The 20,928-nt window shown below is 32.9% G+C and overlaps 1 protein-coding gene and 1 long non-coding RNA gene across 2 annotated transcripts; both read left to right on the forward strand.

The window, feature by feature from the left end:
• Nucleotides 1-5,246: 5,246 nt before the first annotated feature.
• Nucleotides 5,247-10,669, forward strand: LOC133195466 (uncharacterized). The gene is made up of 2 exons (XM_061331316.1): nucleotides 5,247-5,332; nucleotides 8,109-10,669. Exons 1-2 carry the CDS (start codon nucleotides 5,281-5,283, stop codon nucleotides 10,319-10,321), a joined length of 2,265 nt encoding a protein of 754 aa, XP_061187300.1. The 5' UTR covers nucleotides 5,247-5,280; the 3' UTR covers nucleotides 10,322-10,669.
• Nucleotides 10,670-18,140: 7,471 nt separating this feature from the next.
• Nucleotides 18,141-18,971, forward strand: LOC133194349 (uncharacterized). Its single transcript, XR_009722057.1, has 3 exons — nucleotides 18,141-18,199; nucleotides 18,426-18,498; nucleotides 18,858-18,971. It is a non-coding gene; the product is annotated as an uncharacterized LOC133194349 (long non-coding RNA).
• The last annotated feature ends 1,957 nt before the right edge of the window (nucleotides 18,972-20,928 follow it).

Here is a 20,928-nt window from a genome sequence, read left to right on the forward strand (position 1 = left end):
TTAATTTTTTACTTCCTTCTGCTGTAAATAATATACATAGTAAATGAATTGATAAATAAATTATGAGTCCAATATAACAATTTCTAAAAAGATGTAAATGAGGAAAGAAAAAAATCTGTAAAATTATCCCCTCCTCTCTCTCTCTCTCTCTCTCTCTCTCTCTCTCTCTCTGAACTAGATAAGAAAGAATTTCTATTAATTCTCAAGATTTCATTGCTTTTAAGAATATGTATTTTTACTTACGTTTCCATTCGACATCCACTCATTACAATTTCCTATTGCTGGGTTTATGACCAAAAAAAAAAAAAAAAAGAAAACAAGGAAGGAAAATACAGGGAAGGGATTTAGTTTTAATCATTGTCCGATGACCGGATGAACTGTCATTAGAGAAATATTAAAACCTGCACACATTACAACCTAAGAGGTTTAGGCTATGAACATTTAAGGGCTCTCAGTCATTCTCAGTGAACTAGATTTTAGGTAGACGAGGAAATATCATACATTCTGGCCGTGAATTACGACGATTTAAACATGTCAGTATCACACAAAATCAATCTACGACGCAGTAACGCAATCATAATGATTGGTAGATAGTTTTTATTCTTCCTTTTGTAGCAGTTTGTATTTTATTGAATTGTTTTGTATGAGTGATTGATGGTGGGATTATAGAGCAGCCTGGAGGTTCCCTGTCACCTGTTGGCAGACACCCAAAATCGTGCCAGGATATGTCTCTGACATGTTTAGGAACGAACACCCCTTGATCATACTAGCAACTTGAGATTTTCGAGAGTTGCTTTTGCTTTCGTGGGTTCCACATGCCTGTAACATAAAACTTCCAGCATATGTAACAGTACAACAGGGCGGAATGTGCAATATAAACTTTCTGTTTCTTGAACAAGACTGTTGTTCTGGTGTTAACTCATCTCTAACAAACGTCATTTTCAATTTGGATTACTCCATCTACTGTCTGTGTCATCTTTGTAGAATACGACTTTTCCCCAGCAGCCGGAGCATTTTTCTCTCTATCTGGGTATTTTCTAGACTTTGTCATTTCCATCGCAAGTATAGCTTTCTTGTATCTAAATGTCTTGTAATAATACATAACAAGGTGCAGCATGTCAGACACAAACCCAAACTTGGCTGCTAATTTTAGCATGTGACAAAATTTCTGTCAGCAACATACATTTGTTTTCATGCATGTTAGTTTGCAGATTGTGTAATATAAAAGCCATGCTCTGAAGGATTGTCGCCGTGATTTTTTGCAACATGACAACTTGATACTGTGTCAGACATGAACCTATTAGCTGTTCTACTGTTGTATGCAGGGAAATTTTCGCCCCCGTTTTATTTTTGCCCCTTTCGGCTGGCGAATTTAAAACGGGGCAAATCAAAGAACACAGTTTAATTTCTTAAACAGAATTGTGACTGGGCGAATTTAAAAAGGGGCAAAATTGTTTGCAAGTTTGAAAGGGCGAAAATAAAAGGGAGCGAAAATAACCCTGTATAAAATATATGCAAGTCCTTTACACAGAGGCGGAGATCAGATGAGGATTGTGCATAATTATCACAAATTATTTCAAGAAAAAGTTCTAAATCAAATCAGCCTTCGAGATTACAGTCTGTTCATCTGTACAAATGGTCAGTCTGGGATTACGCTGGACATTTCTAACATAGGGGCTGATGGAGGAACTGTGAAGCAAGCATTCTACCAAACCCTTCTCATACAATCCATACAGTCTACTGAATAAATTCTGTTGTGCTTCTTCATAGATTTTAGAAAGAAATATATTGTTTTCTGGAATGTAAAAGTTAGGACAGACCCCTTCATACACCCATTTAAAGATAACTTTAAAACTGATTCAGAAACACTGCAGGAAATTTTGTGGGCCCCAGTCTTTTGTGTTTTGTTGAACAACCTAGAAAACTGTTGTCTTCATGTGATAGGAACACAGTGATTTATCATCTTCTCTTATCTTATTGTTAAGTACTTCTTTTAAAAACAATACAAGTAGACCTTAGAGCAGGAACTGGTAGTGATTCATTGAGCGCACAAGAATTTGCTCTGCCAGAGAAAAGGATATCCTACACTCAATGTCTTTATGATTTTCTAGTTTGGGCCCCATCGCTACAACGTGACATCCCTTTCTGATAATTGTTTTAACAACATAAGGCTGAGGCCATACGCGTACCTGTTAATCCATGATGAGGCAGATGGAGGCCAAAAGTGACTGACAAAGCAGTGGGCATGGTCATATTCCATAATATCACCCAACATACCACTAACACATGATCCATGTGGTTTAGAATTGGGATATACTGATGGACACATGAATTTTCTATATTTAGAACTAGATACAATTAATCTGTCATTTTCTCTCAGAGTGGCTGCCATAACTTTATCACGAGCGCTTTCCATTGGTAACCAAGGGAAAGTGTATCCTGGCGGACTTTCAGAATTGTCACAAAGAATCATTGTATGTCTGTTTCGGTTGTAAAACAGTGTCTGATATATGTTCCAGATCACTCGGTTCTCAGGCAACCAAAACATGGTGTCAATGTCGGATCCTTTAAGTCTAAATCCTTCTTTGTAACTTCCATTTTTCATCTGACAACCAACGATTGTCCCTCCTTTCTGTATTTCTATTGTACCACTGATGTCAGTAACATCCCTTCTAATGACCACCTGTTGTGAAGTTCCCACTATACAAATAACATGCAAACAGATTCGGAAATAAGCTGTAAGTCATTCATACTGTACGCAGCTATGTTAAGACTTCCCGAAGCTTTAAAATGCGCTCAAAACATATTTATGCCATTGCGAGTTCGGTTTTGGTTTTAATTTATAAGCATTGAACTTTAGAACTTCCAATTTATATAGAGGGTTTCCTCGGCTATATATTAACATATTTGTTATGATATCACATGACTCTGTTGATCACGTGACGGTCATTTATATTTTTTTGAAGTGTTTCATATAAATCGCTTCGGTGCAGCTGATTAACACAATAATTATTAACTTTTTGTTATATAAATAAACTCATCGCATCCTTGTGTATCCGAAATGTGCTTGGGAAAAGTCATAGTATTACTTAGATACAAAATATTTCCTGAGAAATTTAACTTACCTACAAATTTGAGGGTATTTTCCACACAATATCGTAATCTGTATTAAAACAAAGCCATTACACATTTTTCCCAAGCAAGATTCTGTTAGAGAACAACCTCTTCTTACAGATTTCAACAAAAATTCTCAGATTAATCCTCATTAATCACCTGCGCCATACCCTTTTATACACACAAAATGAATTTTACCTCCAGCCACGGGTATAAAGCAAAGTACATTTCAAAAGTATATTTTTCATTAACATTTTGAACATGCTAAATTTTCAATCAAGGTTAGGTAAGCAGTATATTTTTAAAATATTCGGACATATAAGACTGAAAAAACCTTTAACGACCCGTGATTTTTGCAATAGCTAACTAGCATTTTACATGCGGTTTGAAATAAAGTGTAAAGTTCATGACACTCTCCCCGTTATGACACCTCAAGTTTGCAGTGACTTGACATCATTTTCCATTATGACGTCATATTTTGGTAGTTCAGAGATGTGAAGGCACAGAGTGCACTGTGATATTCTACGGGAAGCCTTAACCTACCTGCGTAATATCAAGAACATTTTGATATGATATTTAAATACATGTATTCACTTTAAATAATGTATATAAGCTGTTTCATAAGTACTTCTCACATGGTATGTTAATAGAAGTTATCAATGTAAACTGGAAAACCAAAGATTCTACTTTAGGTTTGAAAAACGGACAGCTTCTCTGTTATTATATTTGAAAATAATGAGGACATCAGTAGTTACTGATTAGCTCATACAATTTATTTCCGATTTCATGTTATTCAATTAACTTATTATTGATCGATGGTTATTGCATGGTTATTGTTATGCCTGCAACTTCTGAAGAAAGTTTGGGTACTTTGTTGTCATCCTAGTCCATCCGTCTGTCACACTATATTCTTTCTCAAACTCCTCTTACATTTAAATCAGTAGCCCAGTCATCTTTTGGAAGATTGGTGGGGTGTCCTCTACATGTGCTATAAAGTTTGCTTCAAAAACCTAATCTCCAAAAGCCTTTTACTTGCACTTTTCAAAGTAGCACATTGATGTTTTGAAATGTGATTGTTAGTTTGCTTTAGATGTGCATTAACGTTTCAGAATTTTGATTTTCATCCTTGGAGTCAATTGCGGGTCGAAAAAATATGTTATTCAATAAATTTTAATTCTATTTTTTTATATAGATGAAAATGTAAAGATAACGAACAGTTATCGATCTAAAAAAAATCTACAAACAATACAAATCTGTAAACAGTGCATACAACACGACCTGCGGAAATTCCAGAGGTGAGATCAGGTGCCCAGAGGTGAGATCAGGTGCCTAGGAGGAGAAAGTATTTGCTGTTGACATGTCACACCCGCCGCGAGCCCTATATTTTCATCAGGTAGACGTAACGTCAAATTCAATATAAAACAAAGACCTTACATTTTGTAAGAAACATGTCAGCCAAAATACGACTTAATGATAGGTTATATTTGCTAACATAGTTATTATAACGACCATAGAATTTAAGAAATGCTGAATTTGAATAAAGTTGTTGCAATCACTGTAACATCAACTTATCTGTCAGTAACCTGATTCAGTTTAAAAATTAATCGTACTCAGAAAATGTTCTTGAGTATCGAATAAGTTGGGATAATTAATCACCATATGCAGGTGAAAGCTTAATGCTATTACATAAACAAGGACAGAGAAGAACTTGATTGATCATTTGCTTTTGCAAGACCCATGCAGCAGTGTAAAATAATTTATCTTTATGAGTCCTACTGCTTACGTTTACATCTTAAGCCTTTTGTTAATTATAAGGTCTAGTATCGATTTGTTGCATAAATTCTGTACTGTTTTTCAAATAGTACTTTATAAATTTCTTTTTTTCTTTAACGATATTACTAGGAGACTACATAAACGGATGTACAGAGGAATGGGTCAGAAACGATTTTTATATTACATACAAACATATATTTTATAAACTTTATCATGTTAATATACTAGTTTCAATGTAAATACTACCTTGACTTCTAAAATGTTTGTTTAACCAAGAAAATTTGAACACCTTTTCAATGAATAGAAATAAAGTTAAAGTGCTGATAACGGATGGTCTGATATCAGTAAAATAAACAAGAACAAGGTAGTAAAGAAATAAAGATAACAACAAAGATGGCCGTCCTGTTTATCAACACTCAACTTCTCTTCGGGATCCTTCTCTCATGTAAGTAGTACATCTCAAGGTACTAGCAATCGCTGTTTTAAATAATCAAAATCGAGTAATTAAGGATACACCAAAGGCTTTTTTTCAAGATTTTCAACAATTTTTAGATTTTTGGCTAAGAAAAAGAAGTTAATCACTGCTTTATAATGTATGTAAAATTCTTGGTAATTATGAAATGGTTTTCTAATTATTTAACAATAATGAAACATAAACACTACCACATGTGAATGTTCCGTTATTGAAGCTTCTGATTTGATCTCTGACTGCCTGCTCATGAAGGACGCAATAAATCACTGTGACCACTTGGGGAATTCTTCACTAGCCACACAGAGATTATCAGTAATTAAACTACAGGGACTCTAGATTAAGAGAAGGAGATCTAACAGATCACTGATGACCATAACATAGGAGGTGGAGCTTAGCTCTTGCCATTTTGCCGGGAAATCTTTCTAATTCAGAATTGAACCTATTTTACTTAATTAAAAGCATCTAAATACAGAAAAGAACCTCCCATTCTTGTGAATATGCATAGGAAATACGGCTAAGTGACAGGTATCCAAAGCTGAATCTCCAAGGTGTCATATATTCCTAGCTTTGGCAGATTTTGTTGTGTAATGGGTTTTTGCCCTCTACTGTAAAGTAAGATCAGACAGTTTGTGGTATTATTTCAAAGGATTCAGCTCCCTCATTTATTGACCAATTTCTCTGAAAATTGGATGGGCTGCTTCTCAAATGTGTGTTCACAAAACCGTATCTCAGATTTTTGATATCTAGCTTAGTTTTGGAATTATTGAGGGAAATGTTAAATTAGGCTAACAAATTGGTAATATTGAAGAGCAAATGGCTATAACTTTTGAATTAGAAGATTTATCAAAAATCTGAGATACAGTTTTTAAGTTCAATCTTTAATCTACCTTGAGGCAAAATGACCACTTTGAGGGGTTAAATACAAAAAAGTTGATTTGTAAAATATTTATGCACTAAAATTTACATTAATATTTAAATAATTTTTAAATAAGTTATTAATTAAAGTTTAAATTAGGATAATTAAATAGTAAATTTAACAAGCTTTCAAATGATATATACTTTTATTATGTTATCTTTGATAATGAAAGAATTACCTGCCACTTAAATTCTAGCATTTGGAAACCTTTGTTGTATCCTTAAGCAAAGGTATAAAATATCTATTCATTTTTCATCATTATATAAGAATATTGTGATAAAAAAGTCGATATTTTGATTCTTGTGTTCTAGATAAACAATACAAAATAATCAGTAAGATAAACCAAATTTACAATTCAAAATAAAAAGGAAAGGACCTTTTTCGGATATTAGGCTTACATAAATGATCCTTGTTTCTTGCATTTCAAACTAGGGGGGGGGGGGGGTATTTTATTGGATAGATGTTAAAATTAAAGCTCAAACATTAGCTCTTCAGCACAAGGACTAAGACTTAACATCCTTTTCTAAAAATCCTGAGGTTCCACCGAGATTATTAATATTATTTTTTTCAGTGGCGTTGAACTGCATTTACATTTTGTTAGAGTTAAGGTAATTTTAGTGATAAAATTTACAGCTTTATAATGTTAATTTGTTTGTTAACGGGGGTAGGTTTTTAAATAGAAATGTAACTTTGTTGAAAGTGCTTGTTTGCCTTAATATCGCTTACTTAATACATCTGTATTTATTTAAGAAATAAACAACGTTATTCAGTGAACATGGCGTTATGAATAGCAGAGCTACTGCTATTCATAATACCATGTTCACTGAATAATCATTGTTTATTTCAATATTTGCATTCTGTGATGTTGTCAAGAATATTGGAGGGAATCCTGGATTACATAAGGGCACGGCTGCTTGCAATTGTCTCCATTAAAAAAAATATGACAATAAAATCAGTATACCTGATTTATCAACCTTTTCTCCAATAAATCACAAATAATATATTGGATATTTACATCTCAATCACAGTTATATTGACATAAACCGCGTCGTCTTTAAATTCTCATATTTTTTTGTTTTGATGCAGTTTTGTTGTGACGTCATCGTTCAAACCCTCTAAGAAAAATTAATAATTTAACAGTGTGATGAACATAGCGTGTTTTTATATTAATTTAATTTAAGAATGTTTTTCTATGTTTTTAAGTTCTTAAAATTCATTTTTAAGGGTTGAAATCGTTTTTAAAACAGATAAACTATTACAGAAATTTCGTTTCCTCTGAATATAAAACACCCTAGCGTGAAAAGTTATCGTTCTTTGCAAAAATATGCGTAAATATGAACAGAAAAATTAAAGATATAGCAATTCTTTTCAATATGTTTCAAGTTTGATTATACAATTAAATACATTGACCAAAATTTATTTCTTAAGGATATAATTCAGCAATTCTAATCATTTTGAATTTCTTTTTTTTTTCGAAGGTTATTATTAAAAACTAAGATTTATTCCATTTGCATAACATTTCATGTAGATGCTTGTAGTGTGCGAGTGTGAAAAACCAATTGCACTCATAGCAGAAGAAGTTGCGTCTATAGTCCAATGAACGCAATTGCTTAGTGCAGGATCATAGTGGGAGGAAACAGAGAATATGCAAATACATGTATACATAAATGTACAAGACTTCTATAGATACATATTAAAGGTGTGTGTAAAACCGTCCTATTTGTAACTAAGTTTATTTATCAGTAAAGTTAAAAAGTTGCAAGAGCTTATTATAATAAAACTTTTGGAAATGTTTTAATGATTGTAAATCATTGAATCTCACTCTGTTTGTAGGCGTGTGTTGTGAAGATTTTGGCTGCAAGTTAACACCATTTCGGAACGACATGACACAAAATGGGTTGCTTTGGAATTGCAGCCATCAGAACTTGGATTATATCCCTGCAATTCCAACTTCTAGAAATGTCACAGCAGTGGATATATCATATAATAATCTGAGACGGATACGGAAGGAAACATTTACAAACCTGACTTCTGACGTAGAAATTTTACGGATGAATAATAATAGAATAAGAACAATTGAGGCAAATGCTTTCGTGGGATTTGAGCTCAAAGAACTTGACATTTCGAGCTGCGAGCTTGACCATGCATCGGTATCCAGTGGTGCTTTCAATAACCTTACTCATCTCAGTGTATTGCATATCAACAATAATTCCTTTAAATCCTACCCAGGCGATGAAATCTCAAAACTGAGATCGCTAGTTAATCTGACAATTGATATATTTCCAGGATTCATATTTGGAGAAAAGTTTCTTTCGCTAAAACAACTGGGTTATATAAAATTTGTACCACAAGGATTAATCACCCTAACGAATTCCTCGTTTCAAGGTCTACGTAATTCGCCCATATTCTACTTGGATTTAGATTTGTTTAACCATGTAGCTGATTTCTGTGAGGATCTTAGTGAGGAGCTGTTTTGCTCGTTCCCTTACCTGAAAGGATTGTCAGTTTCATTCGGTATGAGCTGCAACATAAAAAGAATTTTACGTACTTTGAAATGTCTTCAAGGTAAAGACTTGGAGTATTTTCATTCTTCAGATAATCATGATGTGTACATTGAGAAGGCTGTCATTATTAATGATTCTGATGTTGAATACCTCAGAAATATATGTATAAAGGAACTTATTTTGCGAAATAATGACATAGAAGGGATAAATTTTAAGCTTCCGCTTGGAAAGTTTCAAAGTTGTCTCCAAGTCCTTGACTTGTCATCCAACAATATACAGTTTTCCTTAAATTACAGATTGTGGGGGACACTAATACTCTTTACGCCGAACATAAAAGTGATCAAGATTTGTTGTCAAAATGCAGATGTTTCAAAGTCTAGAAATTGGGGTTATTCGACGTACAATGATCGAGTTTATAAACGTCGTGTAATGCGGAACAGAAGACGGGATCCTTATCATATTCTTCTTCCTCAGACACTAGAATACTTAGATATTTCAAATGCAGCTGATATCCGAACACAGGAAACAAATATAGTTGTTCGTGCAATAAATTTAAAGTTTCTGAACATTTCTTGGACAGAATTTGATATTCGGTATAGAACCCGCTGGACATCTGTCAGTCTGGATTTCCCCTCCCTAATTGAGATGGATGTGTCTTATTGCACGTTAAATGCAAAGTTCCTCTCCTTACAGAAATTAACATCTCTGAAAGTTTTAATAGCTAGGAAAAGTGATTTCATTGCTGTCTCTAGTTCGGGATATTCCCATTCTTTAAGAGAAAATATCTTACATTTTCTTAAAAATTTAAACCAAATTGATATTTCAGACAATGATATATCACATCTTCCTCGGAACTATTTTGTTTTCCAGAGAAATTTATCCATCACAATTTTAATGGATAAAAATTACATCAAATCCGAAGTTTTAGCGGCACTTCAAGTTCTGACTAATATAAACAGGCTATATATGCGCCATTTTACCAACGAATGGGAAATATATTATTTTAATTTCGAGCCTCTCCTTTCCCTTCATGTCTCTCAAATATACCTTGAATCGGATGAATACGGGTGTGACTGCTATGAAAAGGACTCGCTAAATACCTTATGGAGAATGAGGGACACGATTGCAGATCTGAATAAAATGACTTGCAGATTCGCGTTTTCTGGAAAACCAAAAACCCTTCAAGAGCTATTTAGAGATGAATCGTGGAGAAGATTCCGCCTAAATTGCATTGTTAACGATTTTTTACTAGGATTTTCTATCATATTATTGTCGACAACTGTCATTCTACTGATACCAGCTATGATTATTTTCAGATGTAACATCATTTCACGTTGTAAAGCTATCAATTTTAGGGATAAATTAAGAAAAATACGTTTTAGATTTCAGGTGCTATGGGATGAAAGAATGAGACGGAGGGGATATCGTTATTATCCCGTACATACAGGGGAAACCCCAGGAACAGTAAGCACGGACAATGAACTTAGCTCAAATACAATTTCTCAGGAATCAGTAGGGTTGGAAAATAAGGAAAGCGAATAACAGAATGCTGAAGAATACAAAGGAACCTGTAGGAGATCAAAGGATACAGAATATAACAGCAATGATATGCAAAGCAAAGAAAAATTGATACTGACTCCAAATTTTGTTTTAATTGTTATTGAACTACTGAACTACTGCAGTGTGTAAGGTTCGACTTTTGAAGATTGTGCATGGTGTACCTTGAGTGTTAGACGTGTCCAGATTCTGGTAACCAACTTTTATCCTCGAAGAAGATATATCACGTTTCGTCATTTTGTAATCATTGTGCGATTTACTTATTTTTTTCGCCAAAGAAGTAGCCCTAATATACATTACGAAATTCAATGTATCTATGAAATAAATGGTTGGGGAGGGAAAATATTCACAAGAAATATATCTAGCACGCGAATAAAAGCTGGTTAGAAGTAACTGGCAATTTATGTAGAACAATTCCAAGAAGAAAAACCGTTCACGGTAGCTCAGTCGGTAGAGCGCTCGCTCCGTGATCGGGAGGTCGTGAGTTCGAATCTCGGCCGCGACTGACCTAAGTCGATAAAGAATGGGTAGCAACTGTTCCTTCGCCATGCGCTCGGCACTTTGAAGTGAAAGTTGCGGGTCCTTCGGATGAGACCTTAAAAACCGATGCCCCGTATCACGGCAGGCGTTGACACGATAAAGATCCCTCACTGCTCAATGGCCCTGAGTGCCGAGTAAAGGTCAAAATTTGAAGCCCTTCACCAATATATGGTGACGTCTCTATATGAGTGAAAAATTCTCGAATGGGACGTAAAACAACATACAATCAATCAATGAATTCAAGAAGAAAACCATAAGCATCCCTAACATTGTGATCCATACAAATATCCATCCTTCCAACCGTACATACAATTCTGTTATCTGTTACCAATGATGGCTAGAGAGCTTCCGATTGTTGAGATGTGAAGTTTTAGCGTATATACTGTATATTGTTGAGATGTGAAGTCTTAGCGTATATACTGTATATTGTTGAGATGTGAAGTACTAGCGTATATACTGTATATTGTTACTATATATTGACAATGTTTCACATCTTTCTTCCTGAAACATTAATAATACAAAAGAAAAAGATGTTCGCTTCAACCGAACAATAATGAGGTACTATTGATGTGAAATTCTAGCATACAAACAAACGAGTTTATTTACTTATAGAGTATGTTCACTGGATAAAACTTAGGGAACTATTATCAATGTTTCAAGTTTGTATGTGTTTTAACTGTATATAAAATTATATGTATTTGTGAATGGCGAATACACAGCTAGGTGAGCATGCGGCATAATATAACTACATATCTGCGTCCTCTTCTAACTTTGTGAATCTCTCTCTCTTTCTCAATGTCAAAAAAGTTACTAGTATTTTATAGTTCACAATACTAATTTAAACGAGTCTTTTTAGTTATTACGTAGTATATGCAACACAGGACAATAAAATACTTCATATATTTTCCTCTTTAAAGATGGGGCTCTTATTAATAAAGATGCAGTCACACGATACGATTTCCTCTTTAAAGATGGGGCTCTTATTAATAAAGATGCAGTCACACGATACGATTTTCCATTTGATTTTCCATCCGATTTTTCCAAATGATTTGCTTTTGATTAAAATCGTACCGTGTGACCACCTTTACATTTGCAACTTTGATCCGGGATCCGACTCTTTAAACTTCAAACTGCACCAGACACAGCCTAAACTGTGACGTCACCTGACGCCGTATGTAAGTTGCATGTCTGTGACGAAGTCTAAATAGACCAAGTGCAATATTTTAACGAAAGGCATTATAGAGTAAATGCAACTGATTTTTCTTTTAAGCTCCCTGCATAAATTAAATCTTTAAGAAAATAAGGGACTGTTATATTCGCTATTAGGCCTGCCGCATGGAATCCTGGTAGCGAAGAAATTCTGGAAGGGTGCACAGGAAAATTTGCCTGACAAATATACAAATTTCATTCCGAATTTCCTCTGTTCTTACACGTTAGTCTACTGAGCTAGCTTCGAGAGCGGCGCCTCGCTGCGCTTAATGTAAAAATAAGTGATAAGAACAAATATCTTGTTATATTTTTACAATCAAAAGGCAATTAAAAAACATGCTTTTGAGATCTTGCTGCCAGAGCCCGAAAAACTTATTTTGCCTTAAAGCATAAACTACCCTTTGGCTCAGGTCTCTTTCCAAACTTGTGGTTAAAACTATATGAATCAATTATTGTCCCAATATTTACATACTCCTCAGAAATTTGGATCTCTGATTTTAATGCAAATCAGAATAATTTGGATAAAACTCCTTTTAGATATATGATATAGCATCTAACTTGGCAACAAAAATTGAATTAGGTGTTTTCCCTATACATGCCAAAATCTATCAGCTTGCTTTTAAATACTATTCCAGATTGGAAGAATTAACAAAATCAGATGATAATTACAATGTTTTACTAAGGAATGCTTACTTGGAAGATACACAGTTGGCTAGTGAAAATTAAAAAAAATGGCTAAGTTGTATAAAATCAATACAGAAGATGTTAAATTTTAACTTTGACACAGAATTTAAAATGATTGGTCCTAAACTTAAAAAAATTCTTTGGCTAATGAAAATTAAAAAAAAATGGTTAAGTTGTATAAAATCAATACAGAAGATGTTAAATTTTAACTTTGACACAGAATTAAAATGTTTGGTCCTAAACTTAAAAAATTCTTTGAAAATAAATTCTTTTCTGAACTTTAACGTATTAACAACACTCGATGCGGTAAGCTCTCATTTTAAAGTACATCATTCAACCATGGTGTAAAGAAACTAGAAGTCCAACGATATTTATGTCTTCCACTTCATAAGAATTTATTTTCTTATCTTACCAAATGAAGAATAAGTGCACATCAGTTGTATGTAGAAACACGTAGATATTGTAATCCTGTCATTGATATAATACTTTAATACTCACTTTAAATAACGAAATATATATCAGCTGTTTCATACATACTTCTCACAAGGTATGTTAGAATTCATTTTTACTCTTGGTCATAAATAATAGCAGTTATCAGCATAAACTGGAAAATCAATGATTCTACTTTCGGTTTGTAAAACGGACAGTTCCTCTGTTATAAATTTTGAAAATAATCAATAGTTACTGATTGGTTCATACAATTTTATTACCCATTTCCTGTTATTAAACTTCAGCTAACTTAAAATTGGTCGATGGTTATTGCATGGTTATCTTTATGTCTGCACTCTCTAAAAAGTTTAGAAAAATTGTTGTCATCCCAGTCCGTCCGACGGTCACATTTTTTTTCTTTCTCAAACTCCTCTTACACTTAAACCAGTAATCCATTCTTTTTCTGGAATATATTGCTTGTGTCCTGTACATGTGCAATATAGTTTTGCTATAAAATCCTGGTTCTCCGGACTCTTCTTACATACATTTTTCGCAGTAGCCCGTTGACGTTTTGATATATGATTGATGGTGTGCTTTAGATGTGGAATAAGGTTTTGGATCTTTGATTGTCATCCTTGGAGCCAATTGGGGGTCGAAAAAGACTTTATTCAACAAAAACATGGTTCCTAGAACTTTGCATACATTTCATATAGTAGCTCATTCATCTTTTAGAATATATGACTGGTGGAGTCTTGAAAATGTATAATAAGCTTTCATAATTTTGATCTTTAACCTTGTGATCGATTAGGGTCGTACTGCGATGTTTTTCAACACAAACGTGGTTCCCTGAACTCCTACATTTCATTCAGTAGCCCGTTTATCTTTCAAAACATAATTGATGATGTACTAAAGATTTACAATAAGATTTCAGAATTTTCCCAGGGGTCTCGATAGGAGGTCGAAATGCAACATTTTTCTACAAATTTATTGCATCTTGACATAAACACCACGAATATATTATATGTGGTTTAAGGATCAAAATCTCAACTGCAATTGTTTTAAAGATATTTCAACATTAAACATAATATATGGAAGGATGACCCTCAGCCAATTATCCAAACAAAACACTTATAAATGGTGTTGTGATGGGATCCCAAGAATACTTATAAAACAGGGGTGAGGTAAGACGAGCCCGGGGTATTTGCCCAAAGGAATTGTCAGTGCATCTTGACTTCAGCGGCAGAAAAATATATATGGTTAAGGGGTGGGATCTTAACTGTTTAAGAAGTATTTAAACAATTATAAAATGAGGGGGTAGATACCAGTTCTGTCTATTTGGCCTTTTTTCTTCGCCCGATGTTTCCTCCAAACCTTTAAGGTAAAAATAACAAACAGTAATCGATCTTTAAAAGATTTACAAATAATACAAATCTGTGAATATGGCATAAAGCACGGACCTTCGGAAATTCCAGCAGTGGGATCAGGTGCCTAGGAGGAGTAAGCTTCCACTGTTAACCGGTCGCAACCGCCGTGAGCCCTATGTATTGATCAGATAGACGGAACATTACATACTCAAATTTATTATAAAAACAAAAGCGTAACAATTGTTATGAAATACGACCCAATGATGGGTTATTTTAACAAAGTCATTATATGTCAAGTTAAAGGCCACATCAAGTGTTTTCTTCTAACGTAGAAGTTTTTGAATAAATTCTGCTTCATACGAATATTAAAACAGATGGTTTAATAAATGCCTGTTGGAAGACCTGGTCTCCCGAATCTATATAAATGTTGTCAATGAGGAACTGAAGCATCCTGTTGATAGCAACTTCAAAGTAGTTGTATGTAGAATCAGAGTAATTTTAACAAGGTAATTTTGCTGATGACCAATAATAAGATAGAAGAATTTCTGAGTTCCATTCTTAATGTAGAAGCAGTTGTCTATGATATCTAGAAACCTAGTTTTAAATTTATCGTGAGGAATGATTGAATAAAGTGTGGAAAAGTCGCAGGTTTTGATGTTAATGACTTTAAAAAAAAATTGTTATTTTGAATTTTCTTACAGTTCTTCGAAGTTTTTGAGAATACGCATTTGATTGATATCACTTCTAGAATATACTGTAGCACAGTGCGTCTGAAGTTTCTCCATTATAGCAGCTAATACTTTTAAGGAGTAAAGATAGGATTTGCTGAACCCAGCAATGTATAATTATCTTTTGTGAGTTTTACTGTTTACGCTTTAGTCTTAAACCCTTTGATAGTTATAAAGTCCGGTGTCCATTTCTGCATAATTTATTGTAATGTTCTATAAATAGTACTGTACAATAATTATTGACTTTTTTTCTCAGAGAAATCACTAGAACTCGGACTCAGACAAATGAGTCAGAAGCGATTTCTATAACTCATCAAAAATTCTGAAAAACTTGACTATATACTAGTATTAATGTAAATATTACCTTGAATTCTAAAAAGTTTCTTTAACCAGGAAAATATTGAACACTTTTTTCAATATATAGAAATAAAGCTAACACGTTGATAACGGGTAATCTGATATCAGTAAAATAAATAAGAACAAATTTGGCTTTCTAGAACGTCTGAAATGTCATCTGAAATGTCATCTCTTTGGCTTCATTAATGTCACAGAATAAAGAGTGGAATGCAACATTTTTTCTCACCTTTTACAGGCAGCAGAATCGTTGGTGGGGGAGTCAGAAAAAAAAAACATTTCAACTTATCTAAACAATCTTTAGCTAGGAAAAAAGGGGGTGTCCAAACACGAATATCATATTTCGTGGATGGGAAGGGAAGATTTAAACTTTTTGAGTTTTTCCGAAAAAAAAACAACAATTTTTTGGGGGGAGGATGTGATTATATATACCTCCCAATATGTTTAAACATAATCTTTTACTATTTCAAATGTTCACTGTGAAAGGCTGCTTGCCCCCCCCCCTCCCATATTGGGTAAAATCTTAGCATTTCTTTGGACTTTACTTCACAGCAGCTTACTCTCACAGCAGCCAAGAAGTTTTAAAGCGCTAACTTAAATTAGTCCGACTCGAAATTGATTTCCGGTGATTTTCCTTTATCTTATTCTCCTAAGTGACTTGGCCATCGAGTTACTGGGGATATAAAGGGGGAAATGAGTTACTGTTACATCAAAACCTTCTACTGTCTAGATTCAACTTTTAACTCTTTATATGATATAAGTACATGTACACGCTACTGAGAAAAATATAGCTTAGAAGAGTGAAAAAATTCCATCAACGTAACTTTTCTAGCAAAACACGTAAAGCCTACTTTAAATATATGGCTTATCGAAAGAAATAACGGTTATATGCATTTATATAGAGGTAAGTTATAAAATTTAAAGCGTTTACATATTATCTGAAAAAGAGTTCCAATTTACCAACCCTGATTTTTATGCCGTTTTAGTTTGTTTGTGTGTTTGTTGTTGTTGTTCAACGTCCCTCTCGAGAATTTTTCACGCATATGGAGACGCCACCACCACCACTTGTCGGTGGAGAGTTGCATATTTTAACCTATACTCGGCACTCAGGGCCAATGAGCAGTGAGGGATCTTTTTCATGCCAACACCTACTGCGACACGGGACCTCGGTTTATACAGTCTCATCCGAAGGACCGGTCTCCACGTCCCATGATGGGATTCGATCAACTCCTTACTCCGCGACTCTAGAGCGAACGCTCAAACAACTGCGCCACGCGGGCGATAGGCTGTTTTAGGAAACAATCATTTAATGTAATAATTTATGCTTTATTTTAAGAATAGGAGAAATGATATTTTTGCCATTAACCAACAATGCAATTTAAAATTACAAAAGAAAATGATTGCAGATGCTTTAATTATAAGTCCTTAAAATGCGAGTAAGGTTAAGAAATTTCGTGTTTTATGTAGGGATAACAATATATTGTACTTTTGACATTTATTTTTTAAAGAAAGATTGAATGAATAGTCCTCGAAAAATACGCACAATGATTCTTTAGAATCTTTCTTTCAATGCCTGTAATTTCTTAAATCAAACATTTATGATTCTGCTTTATTTATGCTTTAAATTTCTAATATTTTTTTTTTATCGAAATGCATTCGCTGAATAAGATTTCTTTTATCTTTAATAGGAATGGCAGCAATTTATCGAGTGACTAATGTACACATAAAAGTAAAGTTTTCGTCATCAATTCATATCAGTTGTATTTATGCATTTAATGCAAGTATTTATGTAAAATTTCTTTTTTTCTGTAAAATCCACGCCTTGCATAATCTATTCGATGTCATGTTTAGTGTATTTTGATATACACGCGCTTACCATCATTTACGCAGTAGCCTAGATAACTGCACGTATTTTGAGAAGACCCACCACTACCCAAGCTATCCTGTTAGACTCTTTAGGATTACTATATAGTTTTTCTTTAGGTCTGTTTTGTTTGATAATAAGACAGATCGCTCATTCTCATTCTTTGAGCAGTTTTGTTTACATCTCTATATTTAGAAATTGCGTCATTATCAAATCATCAGCTTATCAATTTAAAATGGGACTTCACCAGCTATTCCAGTTAACGCCATTTTATTTAAAAATAGTAACCAAACGGAAGGCATAAGGCAACCACATTTTCACGTTGTGATAGAAGACGGGTAGCTGAAGGTAGAGATAAGTAAGTTTTAGGCTATAGGTACTATATATGTCTGTGACATGACAATAAAAGCTTATAGATCATTTTGCTTAACATTTGTAATGATAATCTATTCCTTAAATGACGATCATATTGCTTTAATTAAAAAAATAAGCAAGTCAATGCTTTATAAATAGCATGACAGATTTTGTATTTTTGTTCTTTGTCTGTATAAAGTTAACATTAAGTAAGATAAAGTAGTGTAGAATGATTTCTCATTACCTATTCTCTATTATTGATATAATCAAAAATATTTTAGGTCTCACTTTTTGTCACAACTTTTTTAAACTACGACCAACTGTTTTACAACCAAAGGTAATGTAAATAAATTACCTGCCCTTGTTATAGTTTACTTCAGAAAATGAAAGTTTGATTTTGCATACATATTAATGTACATATTCATTATTACAACATCTTAAAGCATTTTTTCCCAATGAAGGCCTGTTGTTTTATATTCTTTTTATTGTTGGTTTTTATTGCGTATTTTGTATAAAAATTATTAATATCATATTTATAGTCTTAAAAGTAATATTTTTTACAGGTCTTGAATTGAAATTAATTAACTGTATACTCGAGAGTGAAATATCAACAGAAAGATTATCCATAATATTAAGGTAAATATACTTTTAACAGAGTTTTTATGTGTGTTTCTGTTTGATTTTGTCTCGTACAAAGTAAACATGGTAATTGTATATGTGTATGTGTCTGTGTAACACATACATACATTTTATTTTATTCTATTTTTTATTTTCATTTCATCTTTAACTTATTTTATTTCATTTTCAATTTCTTATAATTTTGTTTCATTTTTTTTCTGTTTCATTTTATTTTAAGTTATTTTTATTTTATTTTTTCCTTTATTTCATTTTCATCGTCATTTTATTTTACACAGCATATATGGTAATCTCTAACATCTGTTACATCACTATATTTTTATCTGCTAAGTTATGACAATGGATCCTTTATATTTTAGCAATAAAGAAACTGATGACGAGCACAAAAGCAGTGCTGATTACATGCAGAAAGTTTATAAAAATATTTGCACTGCCCTTGGTTTTGTGTGCTCCGAAATAAGCAGATTTTCATTACTTTGGTAAGTGAAAAAAATAGTAAAAGAAATTGAAAGACTCAATAAATATACCAAGAAAGAAAGATACACTGCCTACTGCAGAAAAATTTACTTTTCCTAATTCAAAGAAAGAGATGAAACCAGAAGGAAATGTTGAGAAACCGAAAGAAGGCAATAGTAATACTACAAATTTTCAGGAAAAATTAAATGAACAAGCAATAACGATTCTGCATTTAAGGCGAGAAAACGCACACAATTAAGAGATCGTTTAAGAGGCATAAACATTACCAACATGAATCGAAATTTTAAGAGGGAAAAAAATTAAATGTTACAAAAAGAGATTGAGGTTTTAAAACATAAAAAAAAGTATTTTAAAAAATACAAAAGAAGAAAAAGGTGTTCAATGAAATATTTTTAAAACACACACACACACACACACACACACACACACACACACACACACATATATATATATATATATATATATATATATATATATATATATATATATATATATATATATATATATATATATATATAAAAGAAATGGATGTTTTATTGAAAACAATGTAGATTTTAAGAAAATGTTAAAAGGGAATCCTTTTAATTCTAAATTAAGAAATTTGTACTATATTATTAGAAGCCAAAACATCGGAATTATACATAGTGCACCATTTATTGAAACAGTTTTAAATTTGTTTAATATTAATGTTAAAAATTACCTAACAAAAGTACTGCTGCTGTTTTAACTAGTGAAATGGGTGTTGTTTCTAGAAACCAATTGAATGAAAAACTTTTATCTTGTAAAAATACAAATATGCATAGGGAAGCCACAACAAAAAAGGGAAACATTTTATGGTGTAAAACTTAACACAAGGAAACAGATTTTTACTGCAAGTGTGAGAAAGGTATATAATAGAAAAAGGTTTTAAATGATTTATCCTCCAATGAAAGTGGTGCAACAACTATTTTAAATTCAGTCTCCTGTTTAATGACAGACAGAAGTGCCACAGAGCAGAAAGTTAATGACATTTTAAGCAAGGAAATATACCTCATGATGTAAATTCTTTTAAATATGCTATTCATCCTCTTTTACAGTTTTCTGATGTGTGAATTGAAGAATCTTTTAGTATTGAAAAAGAATTACATGTAAATTTTAACGGTTATTTAAATTCAGTCAAAGAACTTTTAATCTTGTGTCTTTTAAAATCTGTTTCAAAGTTGCTGTTGTTTTTTTTTAACAAAGATGGTGTTGGGGATCTCAATACTTTAGATGTTTTTATGAAAAACCATGCATTTGAAAATATTCCACTTATGAATTTTAGAGGAAAAAGTTTTAATGTTTCATTTCACATGCGGCAGGGATTTTTTTTCTCCACAAACTATTGTTATAATATTTGTTTTCATTGAAAAGTTCATATTCTTTTTTACAGAATTTTATTGTTTTATCCATACAAAGTAAGTATTTTATGTCTTATAAAAGAGCTTAGGAATTCTATACAAATTAATTACTGAACCTTACGTTTTAAAGGCTTTAGAAGCTGGCAATATTTATATATGGGGTCTGTATATGAGAGGCTTTTACTCGTGTTGAATATGTTTTATGATGATCCATCACTGGTTTTAAAACAACACTTGCGATAACTGTACGTGTACATAAATTGGCGTATTCAAATTTTAGCGCAATCACTGGCGATGGAGTTGTTGGCGTAATCATGAATTAGCGCTACACATGTCCGTGCCGTGTATTGTATATATGAATGATTTCTTAGCGGTATTCATGAATTAGCGCATCGCTGTCTGCGCCAAATTAAAGCCGCTAAAATATGAAGCCCGCTTTTTTAAGTACACATGCAGTATTTTATGGGCTACAGTTTTATGACGATGTTTCATATTTTTTATTTGATCGTTGTTTACATAACACCTCACCGTTGTATTTTTTAAAAGACTCTGTAGTGTAGTGCAAAGAAATTTA

Source organism: Saccostrea echinata, unplaced genomic scaffold (assembly GCF_033153115.1).
Source record: "Saccostrea echinata isolate AGI-Se365-2 ecotype Australia unplaced genomic scaffold, CSIRO_AGI_Sech_v1 ptg000029l, whole genome shotgun sequence".
Lineage (NCBI taxonomy): Eukaryota > Metazoa > Mollusca > Bivalvia > Ostreida > Ostreidae > Saccostrea > Saccostrea echinata.

Coding starts and splice junctions, on each gene's coding strand:
- LOC133195466 (XM_061331316.1), top strand. CDS start 5,281: ATGGCCGTCCTGTTTATCAACACTCAACTTCTCTTCGGGATCCTTCTC. Junction 5,333..8,108: donor CTTCGGGATCCTTCTCTCAT/GTAAGTAGTACA, acceptor CTCTGTTTGTAG/GCGTGTGTTGTGAAGATTTT.